The sequence below is a fragment of the Gymnogyps californianus genome, chromosome 2 (assembly GCF_018139145.2).
Source record: "Gymnogyps californianus isolate 813 chromosome 2, ASM1813914v2, whole genome shotgun sequence".
NCBI lineage: Eukaryota > Metazoa > Chordata > Aves > Accipitriformes > Cathartidae > Gymnogyps > Gymnogyps californianus.
This window is the reverse complement of record NC_059472.1, coordinates 129042462-129056641: the sequence shown is the minus strand read 5'-3', so window position 1 is coordinate 129056641 and position 14180 is coordinate 129042462. Positions and strand designations below refer to the sequence as shown.

The window sequence follows — 14180 nt, the reverse complement described above, 5'->3', positions numbered from 1 at the left end:
AACATTTCTTACAGAATAAAAGGAGTTTCCATTCTCCAGGATTTTCCTACATCCTGTGTGCATTGATTGTAACACTGTAATCCAAGCAGACATTGAAGAAACCAGGTGGTCCCTTAAGTCTGTAAGTTCCTTCTTGTACTGGCTATGCATAGTTTCAAGCTCTTAATGTGGCTGTGACACAGGCTGATTTTGGAAAATTTCAGACAGGCAACATTAGAAAATAGACTGAAACATTTCTCGCTTTCTCTCCCCTCTGTTCCAAAAGTTATTAGAAATAGCATCTTCTGGTTCCCGTTACAGCCCGTGTGCCACCAGGAAGCACTCCGTGCTGTTGCCCACCAACCTTCCCTGTGGACCGAATTGCTTCAGGCACTTCTGTGATAACAGAGTGGGAAGCTCTTCCACAGCACATTTGCTTATATTTCCCCTGGGACTGAAACCAAGTTGCCTTATTTCTGATTCGTGCATCATCCCTAAGAATAAATACTCTGCAACCCAGATTTAGCTGATAGCTTTGTCACAGACTGACTGGTAAGGCAGGATCTCCGTTGTGCTTGGCAATGTATTTAACCTTTTCTAAAAAGTAATCTTCCATCAACAATACAAGAAGCTGTGACCAAAGATTCACAGAGAAAGGATGTGAAGACGATGCATTTATACTGTGGGTTTTTTTCTGAATCTATTTACTCCTTGGGAAACACATCTCTAATCAGGGTGGGGGCCTTCTGCAAAGGTTTTGCCAAGGACAGCAAATATTTATTTATGTCTGTTGGTTTCTTCCTCTGGCTAGTGGCAGATGGAATGGGTGTCTGTGAACTGAAGGGTGGCAGGGAGCCAAATACAGTAGGAAGAAAAGCCTATGGTGAAGTATCTGGTATTAATAGCAAATCTCTAAATTAAGTTTCTAGGAGGACAAACCCAACAAAATTGCTAGATTTGTGTGCAAATCAATCGCAGGCTGGATATTAGTCACATCTCAAAGTAAGGCAAATTTTCTAAGGGACAGAGATACTTCTAGTTTTTTAAATGTCTCAGAAAATGTATTATACCTGTTCCACCATCCTACATTAATGGGACAGCATTTTCTCAGTCCTGATGCACAGAAAAGAGCTGCCCAAAGGAGTGTAATTCAGCAGCATTCAGGAGTAGTTTATGTTATCCAGATTTTTTTCTCTATCAAAACACTATTTGCGATGATACCTTTGAGAAAGGATGCAATGAAAGTCTGAAAGGGTCCATAATGAAGACTCTTTCTCAACTTTTCCTGACAAGCTTGAAGCTCAACGAAAAACTTCAATTTAAGAGAAAGGCAGCAGATTTATAATAAAAAATAGAGATATAGTGTTTCATTTAAAGATTTAAATACATACTAAAAATGCCAACGCCCTTTAAAAAGTAGCAAAGGTTTGAGTTCACCTGTCTCCAGTTCTCACAAGCAATACAATACAAAGATATGTAGAGTTAAGTTCTGTATTGGCTTATCCTGAATTCAGCCACTCTTATGCAGGTGTAATTAAAGTCTTCAATTTTTACCAACCACACATACTTCTGTGATTGTCTTAATTTCAGGATTGTATTTGAACATATTGCATTGGGACTAAATTGCATATTATTAAATCAATGGACAGCTTATAATTTAACAGGGTATAAAATGTGATTATTATTTTATTTTAGGCCACATTCCAACATCATCACTTTCTCTTAGTATTACCTTATTCCATGATCTAGCTACATTTCAATAGGATTATTATCATTCAACAAGAATAAGAATGTCAAAGCTGGCCTGATGTGGCTTAGTTGCTAAGAGATCACTACCAGGCACTGTAGAAAAAGGTTTGCATTACTGCAGTTATACTGCTACTTTAAAAAAAAAAAAAAAAACCAAAACAGTGAGAAGATTAAAGTGTTGTTCTTTAAATATTTTGCAAAGATAAGATTAAATATAGATGCACATCTATAGCTTTAATAGGATGCTTAGCATGTCCTCATGAGTAAAGTCTAGTCCTGGGTTATAAAATATTGGGATTTTCCTTTTTAGCAGCAAAGTCTGAAATTCTGTGGAACAGGTTTTATTGTGAAAAAAACCATAGCTAACCAAGTTGGTAGCAAAATAGCCACTGATTTCAGTCTTTATATTCTTATTCTAATACTACTGTACCACAAGTTAGGTTGAAACCCAATTTAGGTTTGCTGGTATAAATGGTAATAGCATGTACTGATCTCAATGCGGAAACAAGAAAAAATGTATCTAATTACTATTACTATTATATAGGATAGATACCAATTATATAATGATGCAGGTAGTTAATATTTCAGGGGCTCCATCATTAACCATGTCTATGTTCTGGAAGGTGTATTTGTAAAGCAAATATTTAAGAAAAGGCTGGTCCTGGACCCCAGGACCTCCCACACTCAGGTATGGCAGGTGATACAACAGCAGAGGGAGCAAAAAAATGAGTGAGTCACAGAGCAGCTACAGGTATGACTGCTATAATTTGATCTTCCAATAAGCACTGCATTTCATTGGTATGGATTTTGTAACTGTGATAGGTCCAAGATGTACAGCCATTACAGTATTGGCTTGTTTTATATCACAAAAGGGTTACCTTGACAGGCTTACAGGCTCTCTGCAAATGCAATGTATATTTTTAGGCTCCAGGTTAGCTTTGTTGGCTAAACACAGCTTCAGAATACTCCAGTCCCCATCAGTGGAAAAAATCTCAGCCCAAGAATAGGACTGTCATAGATTTCTGTGAAATATGAAGACCCTGCCTACACAGAGCGTGCATTTACATACCTCATATGGAAACTGCTCTTTCAACAGCTTCAATATCAAAGAACGTATTCAATAAGAGAAGGAAGACAAAATGAAAAACTCCTTCTAGGACTTGTCTAAGTGGCAGTTGTTTTCAGAGAACATAAAACTTATAACAGTCAGCTTTAAAATAGAAAGTCTTTACCATTTTCAAACTCAAATTATTTTTGTGGTCCGGACTATATGTTAATCTAGTTCAAGAAAGTGACTATATAAATCTATGGGTATACTGGCAATGGTTGCTTCAGAAAATAACATATTTTAGATAAGCTGTTGCAACGTTTCATTTTGCTCCTGCAGACTGCTTGCTTCTGACCATAGCTGGAATTTGGGAACTCTTATCCGAGATGGTCCAACGCAGAGCCAGAGAAAGGCCTTCACCCAGGCTGAGTCCCCTGGAGCGGGGCTCATATGAGGTCTCTGAGCCCTCGTAGAGCTGATCCTAGAGCTGACCTTCAACCCTACGAACCCCCACAGCTGCAACGGAGGTACCAGAGAAGTGCTGTCCTGGGCTCAAGTTAGACTTACAGGATTTCACTGAAAAAACTCGTAAGTAAACCATGAAAGTGACTTTTATCCTAAAATCACAAAGCTGTAGGCCAGCTATCGGGAGGAAAGGACAAGGAAGAAGATACTTAACATGTGTTTCCCTTCCTATTTGTGACCACAGTCATCCAGCAAGCCCTGACAGGAAGCCGAGCTGCTATCCAAAGGCTTGTCACCCCGACAGCAGCGCTGGTGGCCTGCCCAGCTTGTGACGGGCAGGACTCTGCTAGACGGAGACCTCTGATGGCTGACGCCCCATCACAGGTGCTTCTCCCACTTGGATGGCGCTCAGAATTAATAATAAACGAGCTGGGCAGACTAGTCAGTTAATGAATGTGGGCTTGTCCAGTTGAAACTGAGACTTTCATCTGCTTTGTTGTCGTTCATTCAGGCTCCTCTTTACTGTCCTTGCAAGGAGGGCAGCGCGCCACGGGCCGCAGCCAGCCGGTACCATTCTGTACATCTATTGCAAGGTGACTAAGGCACTTTTAAGTTAGGAAAGTTTAAGAGCTTGTCAAAGGTGCCTTTTGAGAGCCATACAGGTCAAAATCCTTTATTTACAGAGCAGATGCAGGTATTAAGCTCTCCTTTAAAACCCCAAAGACATGCGTCAGCGTTAACAATACATACTTCTTTAAAATGTGTTTTACAAGGCTTTGTGACCCAAAATGTGCCTTATGGACATACAAGACGAGCTGGGAATACAGCTTTTGTCTGGAGCCGGGTCGGACAGTCAGGTTGGTGAATGGTCTGCATCTCTCAGTACTCTTTTGAACTTAGACCTTATAGTTGATGGCCTAAATATATCTTTTCCTATAAACCAGCTAATATAAATATGCCAAAGAAATATAGCAAGCCCTACAGCTTAGGTAATGGTGTCTGTGTGGAGAAGGCAGTGACCCATGAAGCTCCTGTGGGAGTTACAGAATGAGACGTGGGGCTGCAGGTCTCCCCCACTTCTAGTTTCCTCTTGCTTGAAATGGGGCTTCAGAGTCTTTAAGGGACAGAGAAAAGCTGATCAGAAATGAATTCCCCATCCTTCTGACAGAAAATGAAAAAATCCAGCTGAAACCTTGCAAGTTTCTTTTCAGCCAAGAAAAACTCATAAAAATTTGGAAATACTCTGTTTTCAATCCCCAGAGTGGTTACGGGCTGTGGCAGCACTAATGTGTACTTTACCAGCTGGCGCACGCTCAGAAGCTGTCATAATAAATAAATAAATAAATAAATAAAAGTATTTAAAACCAGTTGACATTCAAAAAGCTTGACAATAGCACGAACCCTGGCACGCTGCCTGGATGGCGGATCTCGGTATTCACCCGGCCGGAGAGGCAAGGACTTTCTGTCCTCTGTCCCCACCTAATATTCAGCCCGCGTCCCCCAGCACCTCCTGGTACCTCCTGCATGCTCACAGGCAGCGAGGCCCCAGGTAAGCCCTTCGCAGCCCGGCTGGCGAGCGGTAGGTGGCTGCGTCTTTGCAGGTCAGCCTTAGAAAACACTGCAGAAATGGCAAGATGCAGGAAACCAAAGGGGCATGTGAGATCTTTAAGCGAGGGAAGGGCCTTTTGCTCCCTATAAGCAAATACTTCAGACATTTAATCTGTGCGTATGTGCATGTATGAGGGCAAGGCATATGCCAAAAGATCATATACTTTTCTTTCAGATGGATTGCAGAAGGAAAATTCTGAGATCAGTACAGAGAGAGGAGCATTTGCTTGCGTTGGCTCTGCGCTCCAGTTTCACAAGAACATGAAAATCCCAATAAAATCTGAAGGGTGGAACACTTCAGTGGGTTATAATATGGGTTTATAAAATAAACCCATGGCTTATAAATCCCAATAACCACAACACGGCTATTTTGTGCGATTCTCCTTCTATTGCCTTCTATTTGCAGAGGTCCAGAGCTCTAGACACTGCTAAATCATGTTGACAGATCTATGTGCCCCCCTTCAGTGCATGAGAAACTGAGGCACAGAGAAGTTAAGCAAGTCCCCCAAAGCCATGGATGACTCAATTACAATACCAGAAACAGAGTTCCAGTCTGGTAAATCACAGTATTTCATCTCAGTCATTTTATGAACAGGATTATAAAACTCAACTGCTTGTCACACCAGAACAATATTAGAAATACTCTGAGTATTAAAGCCTAAGAACCTACTACAACCCATAGAAGAGCCTGAAACCCTGAAGATTAATGCAAGATGACTGCTGCGTCAGCCCCGAAAGACTTCTGCGTATCATTCACTGCCACACAATCCTCTCCCACTTTGTCTGTGAGATCAGTAGCAACAAAGCAGAGAGACACGAGTGCTGTCCTTCCACAACTGCAAGATCATAATCTGTCAGTGCTGGCATGGATCAAAAGCGTACTTGACTTTGATGCTGCTCCACCGTATGCTCAGACAGTGCCAGACAAGCCCTACGAGACTGTGGGTGTTGCCGTACGCTCAGAAAGACTTCAGAGAAACGCCTTCAAATTCCTGTTCGAAACTTTGCTACCATGGACTAAATTAATTCCTCGTGACTCCCTCGCTGCAACAGATTCACAGCCCAGCTGACTTTATTCTCCTGCCTTTCACAAAAAATAACTCTGTATTGACTTGGTACTGTAAAAAGCCGTTACCTTTGTAGTTTCAAGAAGCTAAAAAAAAATCCATCAACACTTTTCCCTGGGTAGAAGAAAACTGAAATTGTAGCACTGCCTTTTTTAGACAAAGCATCTCCCTTTACTTGTGTGCATTCCCCAGGCGCATGCATTTATGCATACACTCTTGCCTGTTCCTGGGAGAAACGGTTAACAGCTTCTTTTCTCTTTCACCCACTGTCTCAGCCCTCTTCTGCATTCTTCCTATATCCATCTTCTTATCCCAAAGGCCCTTTTACTGTTACAGTCCTGTGATTACCGAAAGCATCCCTCCAATCTCCTTTTCATTAAAGTGGTGATCCCTTGGAGAGGAGAAAGGAAGAAACAGAACATCTAGGTTGGGGTCTGTTAATTCCTGTGGGTTTTTTTCTCTCTCTCCTATTTCCCCCTACAACTGATGGGCTTTCCCAGTTATCTTCTACCTATTAAGCTGCAATAGGAAATAGGTCTCCTGGACGTGTCCTGGGTGAGTCTTGTGTTGCATTACAGCTGAATGTGCCCCCTGATTTTGCAATCACACGGTATCCTAGCACCAAGAGTTAAAGACTGCAGGGATGCACGGCCTATCCCGACAAAAAACTTCCCTCTATATAAACACAAATGATATTTTTCTGTAGTTTTAACCAGGACTAGCAGTTTCTCTTGCTGCAATCATGCTGCTGGTGCTCCTGTGCCAATACAGCTCATCCATGGGAAGCCTCTGTGTTCCAGATGAACAGGCTTTAAAAACCAAGCAGGCTAAAATGCAAAGTCACAGGTTGTTTCCTCCCTGTGCAGGGGTTTGATAATATTGACAAACACACAAATAAACTGTCTGTAATAGGAGCAGAGGCCTACAAGCACTGTCTGTCTACTAGTACATAGGGAAGAAGCTGATTCTACAGCACTTTGGATTACTTGTCGGTGGAGTTCCCATACTTTCACTGGAAACACCTGATTTTTAGGCAGCTTGCATTGGTGTGCTGGAATTTAAGCCTCCACCACCCAGTCTGGTCACAATAAAAACCTAGTATTCACCAGCATGTCCAATACCTATGGACTACAGATAGTGTTATGCTCAGTCACAGCAATCATACAGCATGGACAAGCTTGCTCAAACCAGTTGGGATCTCCATGCCAGCTGCATCATTGCTTTTAGCTGACGTTCCCTTTTGGACTGGTTGCTGCCTGTCAGAAACATTCACAGGTTATAGAAAAACCTTCAGCTTGGTTACTGCTTCCTTCGCTAGAAAGCCAAGCAAGCGCTGCCTCAGCTCTGTCCCTGGCGGCAGGAGCACTTGTTCACCACAAAATGACTACCTGAAAAATACTGGCTTTGCTTGGGTTGCATCTCCAGAGGAGCTTCCACAGCCCAAAGTTGGACACCTGCCTTATTTCTAACACAAATGTTGCCCCAGAAAAAACATGTGAACTGGCCACAGGTGTAGTCCCAGCTTCCTGCACTTCAGGAGCCCAGGTATCAAACCCGGCTTCTGTATTTCAGGATGCCTCTGCCCCCATCAGCTCACCACATGAAGCCAAATGAGTTGACCTTTATATTAAACCAGGGGGAAGAGGGGAACACAGGGGGGACCACGTGGTCCTTTGACATGAATTTTCTTGAGCGAATGAATGTTCATGATACTCACCTTAAGCAGCATTTAACTGAACCCTTTCCCTTCATTTGCACTATAGTCACTGAACCTTTTTTGTCAAGCCGAGTGCCTTGTCATCCAGTAATGCCACAAGCAGGTCAGAAGCCTCCTTCCCCTCCTGCATGCAAGACCCAGAGCTGTACTTAAGGAGCCTTGTCGCAACCATCTTCCAGCTTCCTCACTAGTGGCTGTGTCCTCTCCTGATTTTTATTTACTGCTGCAAGGCAAATGCCACAACCTCCTGAACTGCCTCTGATGTCCTTTCCTTGTCCCTCACCCACAGGATCAAGTGGGCTTCTACTCATTTGTCTACTGCTAATTTCACAGGACCTCCTGGGGGTCCTTTGCTATTGCGGCTTGCATTGGTCTTCCCCTTGCCCTTCCCGACACGAAGCTGGGTGCAGGCACGAAGTCGTGGACAGGCTGTGCACCAGTGTGGCTGCTCTGCTCTCACCTGACTCAGCACAAGCGTTGCACCATATGCCACCAGAGAAGGGTCTATGAATCCTAAGGTAATTTCATCCCTGAGTATTATCCACAAGCAGGAAACCCCATTTGGGATTCTCACGGGTTGTATCTACCAGGGGAGAAACTACACATAAAGTCAAATCAGGTGCTTCTTTAATCTAACTGTGTTTATTTTAAAGACCCATTTACTTAAAGCAACAGTAACCACACGATACTAGACTGTTATTTTGCTACCAGTCCAAGCCTTTCCCCAGAGGCTGTTCAGGAACTTCCTTCTTTATCAGCTTAGAAGGGTAACCACTACACAACCCTTCTTTTGGCTTATCTTTCTAGCCGCTTATTTGGGCTCTCAAGTGCAAATGGCCAATCCCAAGGTTATTTTTTTCTCTCAAGACGAAGCAATATTCTATTGAAAGAATCTGTTGCCTCCCTTTCAGGCTTCTGTGAGTCACAAACAAGACAGAAAGCTTTTAAATGCCCAGCCAAGTCCAGCCCCAAGACCTTTGCCCAGCTAGATCCACAGCCAGGCGACTGCCTTCTGTTATGGCCAATGATACTTTGTTTTCCTTCTCCTAATGAAGCTGTAGCCTTTCCCAGTGGCTCATTTCCATCAGGAATTTTAATCTAACCAAAGCTTTCCTGCTCATGTGTGTTCCATGAGAAACCCCTTGACCAACGGCGTCAAGATGCTGGGCAGCTCCTGGGTCCATGCTGACTTTCCAGAGCAGAGCCAAGTTTCCAGAGCAGAGCCAGGCTTCCTTCCCTGGATTGATATTTTTGCCCCTCAAAGATTCACCTCTGCTTGCTAGTCACCCTCTGGGCTGTTTTCCCAGTAGGCTCTGGCTGCTGCCTTTGAGAGTCTTCCGGCTTTTACTGTTGGTCTTACTTTAAATTCCTTCTGCATCTTTCTTACTCCTGCAAGCACTCTGATAATTTCTTTCCTTGTGATTTTACATAAATAAATATTTATGATTACTCTCCTTAGAAACAAAAACCATCCACCTGACATCTCTGCTGTCTGTTTTGACAATATTTAGGGTTCCTGCAGGTTGTTTCATTAGAGGAAAAAAAAAAACCCCATGATGGGGTCAGGTATTCCTTTTACAGAAAGGCAGCCAGGATCCCAACTCCCTCAATGTCAGGAATCACCATTTGTTTTCGCGTTTTCTCTCTCCCACTGTTTCTCTCACAAATGCACAACGCCCTCCCGCCCCAGAGCAGCAACTCAGGGGGTACCAAGGTCCCCTCCCTGCGCTGCCCAGCCAAGGCTGCCGCCCTGCACAGCTCCTGTTCCCAACTCGACTTGCCCATCACCGCGGCTCTTACTGCTCCAACAGTGTCGGTCCACAAGAAAGCTGAACTGTTTTCTGCAGCTATCCCACATGAGGTCTGGTTGCAGGTTAATATTCCACCTTCCTGATTCAAAGAGGGGGTGCCACCCGCCCAGTGAGATGTGGTGTTCCTTTTCTTTGGGAAAACAATGGGAAAAAGGCAAAGAAAGCGTGAGGAACACTGCCAGTAGTGCTCAGATGTTACCATCCCATTTCGTTCCTTTAAATTAATCAACCATATTCTTTTTATAGGGCTGTGTATCAATATTGATTGTAGGAGAAAATTCAATCAGGGGATATATTTGTGGCATGTGTAAAAGGCAGTTTGGGTCAGAAGCAGCATTGAGATACTGTTTTTCTTCTCCAGCTGTTGCTGGTAATTTAAATACTTTCCCATCTTTATGCAAAACCTCAGGAAAAAAACCTTCAGCCTCGATGACTAGAATAGAGGAGGAGAAGGAATGAGGGGGAGAGGAAGAGAGCCTTTCTACTACCTGAATTTGGAAGGTGGCTTCCTTCAGGCTCGTTCTTACAAGGTGCAGACCGGTTCACGTAACCCTACCAAAAATGAGTATGAAATTCACGCCTAGTTTTCATCACGTGAGTGCAACCTCCTCAAGTGCACTGTGCAGGAACCTCAGTAGAACAGAGCTCTGAAAAATGGTTATAAAGGACACCATAAACACAGTGGCGTAAGGGTGGGATGCGACAGGTTACCCTGAAAAGAAACCTGTTGTCTCCAGGAGGGTTGAGCTACCCACCCCTTGGGGTCTTTACTGCCACGTGGAACCACAGCCACATGCTTGAGCGTGTCGTATCTAATATTATTCCCTGAAGCATTTCCTCCAGAAACGATGCTTCAGCACCAGGAGACTCAACACTTTGGAGCTGACATGACATTCAAAATACTTCCAGAAACAAGGATGCACTCTTGTTTGAGGCTGATGGGACTATAAGGTGGAGTTGGCAGCAAAACAGACAAAGATCCAGATTATTCTTCTTTCCCCAATTATTCTACACTTTTCCCCCCTACTGGTTGTTTATCTCCGCTTTCCAGTTACTGCTTTGTGACCTGTAAACCTTTTTATTTGTGACCTGTTGCTATGCAAAGATGTGTGAGGACAGAAATAAAAGTACATTTAGCCCAAAAGTTTTCAGACATACCTGGAAAATACCCAAATGCTTTTTCCCAATTATAGGAAAGACAAGTTGTCGCTTAAGAACATCCTCACTGTTAAATGTGATTAGTTCTAGAATTTCCAAGTACGGTGCTGAAATCCATTCTTTAAACTTGAAATTACATCCTGGTGCCAGATACAAGTAATTGACTCAGCTGAGAGTCACAGAACATTTGAGAAACAATTAAAATAACTGAGAATTTAAATGGAATTAATTCACCTTCTGTATCCACTGTGAGATTTCTACCAGAAAATAGAGAACTTTTTGCTTTTTTCTTACGAGATGTTTCTCAAGACGCAGATGCAATCAAAGCACCAAAGGAAGTTTTTATTATGTCATTATTCATACCATATAGCCCCAATTAGCAAGTAATAATGGCGCACAGGTATGTAACAGCTCCCCAAAGTATGGCTCTTAATCCAGCCCTGCGGTTGTGGGATTATGACTGAATCATCTGCCAGACGTTATTTTTTCCACATATTATCAAGTAAACATTCACAATACATTTGTGACAGAAACCTTGCTAAGAGCTTGCTGGGTATAGAGGTGATTTTCAGCGGCTTGGCCAGAAGAGCACAGCGCGGGGCTTCCCCGCGGAGCGGTGCATGGGGTGGCGATTTGCCCAGAGTGCCGCACTGGGAACCAGATTTCCCGATCGGGTTCACACCTTCTCCGAGCCTGAAACCAGAAGCTGTTGGCCTGTGGGAATGGAGGAGGAAGGGGCCGTGGCCAGCTGCAGTCTCTGCCCGGGAGCTGCCCCGGGGTCTCCTGCAGGCAAGTCTCTGGGGCTGCGCTATGGAAAATATTCTACTGCGAAGAGCAGAGTCTGGCATTTTCCTTCATATTTGCCTCTTCTACCACATTTTCAGCAGAGATGATAAGTCTTTCCTCTTCTAAGGGGAAAGTTATTTGTTGAACTGTTATTTTTCAAGAGGACAGTTTAAATGGCTTCTCTAGACACATAAGTGTGTGCCATAGGAGAAAGGCCAGGCCATACAGGTGATGGAAACATGAAATTCTTGTCTGGGTGGCATCTACAAGTGTCAAATAAATGTAAAGCTCTTCAAAACAATTTTTGAGGTCTAATAATTACGTGTTATTGCAAAGCAATTTGGAATGTATCAGAGAAAATAAATCTTGATGATTCCTGTACCTCAGCGTTAACTAATCTCAACATAATGGAAAAAGCATACCCAATTGAACAGAAATGATAACAAATGTAAATGCTTTTTAGCACCCTACAGAGCTTAGTAGAAAAAATTATTAGCTCCTAAAGGTTCGAAAGAATGGATTAAATCGTTTTTCAAAGGATGTACTTCTTCGAACATTAGGCTTCTCTAGATGTTATCATAAAAGCTATCTATCTGAAATGACTACAGAACTATAACGGCTGCGTTATTAAATGCTATAGGGCTTTTCCCCAAAGGATATCTGCATTACTCTTGTGGCCCTCAGCATCTTATTATTTGAATATCTTTAAATGAGTGGACTGTTCAAACCGTTGGGAGTGAAATACAGTGTACTAGCTCTGCACATTTTAAAAGATTTTTTAAAAAACCCGTAGAAGAAATCATGCATACTGTTATTGTTATTTAGTGCAGAAATCTATCGTCTCATCCAAGCTACCCTCCTGATCACCCTTCTCTCTTAAATGCCTTGAATGTAAACCATCTGGCTCTGTGGTCACACCAGACACATTAGAGAGAGAGAGAAAGGCCATGTGTCTTTACATTCATGTCTAAGGTTGATTTTATGTACAGTCTTAAAATGTGCACCCTTTTGGTCACTGTCTTCGTCTGAAAGACACGGGGAGAATCTGTAGGTACAGCTGACCTTGACCTACAAATCTCAGTTGAACCATCTCAAATTTGACACTGAAGGAATCCAGGATGTTAGTTAGAAGCATCTCTATTGACAGATACAGAATAACAGACAGAAAGTGGGAGATAGCAATTTGCCATAAGTTGGTGAAAGTTTCTCAAAGGAGAGATGGAATCAGAGCTCTTGCCAACTTTCCCCTTCCTTTGCACAGAACGTGGCTAAAGGAAAGTCTTGCTGATGAAACTGTAAAATCTATTAAGTGGGATTTCCAGTGCCCTGGCTCAGCTGACAACTATTTTGTTTTGCCTTTGCCTAGCAGGGATTTTCCATGCAGTAGACCCTTGTTTGCTATGTAAGTCATCCGAGTATTTGTTAGTGTCATAGCCAGAGCCAGATGATGTTTATTCTGCTAACACCCAGTCAGACTCCGGCAGCGCTCATTGAGGTCAGGGCTTTATTTATAGAAGCAGATATACATTGAGATTCATTTTCTTTCCCTTGCTGTAATCTACCTAAGCTCATCCAAAATAGAAAGAAACATGCAGACATGCAAGTAATATACTAATTGGGCCAGATCCATGAATTAGCACAGCACCACAGAAGCCAATGGAAAAAAAACATTTTAGAGCAGCTGAGGATCTTGTCTATTATTTCTCAGGGGGAAGGGAAGGGAGGGGTTTAAAACCAGAAATTATAAAACAAAAAGCAAAAACAACCAAGCAACAAAATGTCCCGGCATGTGGCAGAACAGGTCTGCAATGCAAAATCCCTCCACCGAGATCTGCAATTTGAAGTATTTATTTTTTTCTCCTGTGTTCCCAATCACCGGAGAGTGCAAGAATCAGAGTACAGAGAGCTCCAAGCAAGGAAAAGTAACAAGACTTAAAGCAATTTACCTGCTGAAACTGAGAAGACATTGTCAACGTACGCAGTCTGAGATAAAGCAAAGCAGAAGAAAAGCTGCAGGTAAGATCCCCAGACAAGCAGGCTGAGGACCAACATGCTGGCTGCGCCCTGGCAGACTCCAGCTCAGAGGCGCAGGGCTGCTTTGGGGATCTCTCTCTCTCTCTCTCCCCTCGCTCCCTCTCTGCTTTGCCTGCTCTCTGCCTCTTCCCTTGCTGTGGGATGCGTGTGTGTGTCTGTGTGTGTACGTCTCCCCCCCCCCCCCTCCCGCCCCGTGCTTAGGAAGAAAGAATGCCAACCATTTCCCATTAAATCTTCTCCTTACACTAGACATGGTTATATTTAACTCCTGCGCTGGATCAGTTGCCCCTACTGTGGACATTAGCTGCTAAAACTGGGGCATGGGGGATTCTGGTTTTGCTAACAGAAGCAAAAAGGCACTTTGGATAATAATAATGATGAGCAGGAAAGGGAGAAATTATGAACTGGACTATAAACAGCATCCTTGGGTGCAGGCAACCAGACACCGACGTCGAGATGGATAAAATCCATGATTGATCATCTTCTACAGGTCACTAATTGCCTTAATGAGAGAGATGAGCAGTGACCTAACATCTGCTTATCACTGGTAGTTACAAGCGTAGCGTACAAACATTTACAGAGTACATCTCAGGCTGAGGGATGCCACAAAAGCTTCACAAGCCACAGAACAGATTATTATTTAGGATTTAAGTGAAAATGACAGTATCGCTGATAGTGCCAGACATCGTAGGACCGCAAAGAGTTTACTGACAGGGTGCAACAGGTGGAAGAAACAATACATGTGCCATGATGGGGTG

The 14180-nt window shown here is 43.2% G+C and overlaps 1 protein-coding gene across 1 annotated transcript in view; it reads right to left on the bottom strand.

Moving 5' to 3' along the window:
• COLQ (collagen like tail subunit of asymmetric acetylcholinesterase) overlaps nucleotides 1-13440 on the bottom strand; it is a 41988-nt gene extending 28548 nt beyond the window's left edge. Inside the window, exon 1 of the mRNA XM_050892222.1 lies at nucleotides 13335-13440. Coding sequence (XP_050748179.1) covers nucleotides 13335-13440 — 106 coding nt within the window. The remainder of the gene's footprint in view (nucleotides 1-13334) is intronic.
• Between the last annotated feature and the right edge of the window lie 740 nt (nucleotides 13441-14180).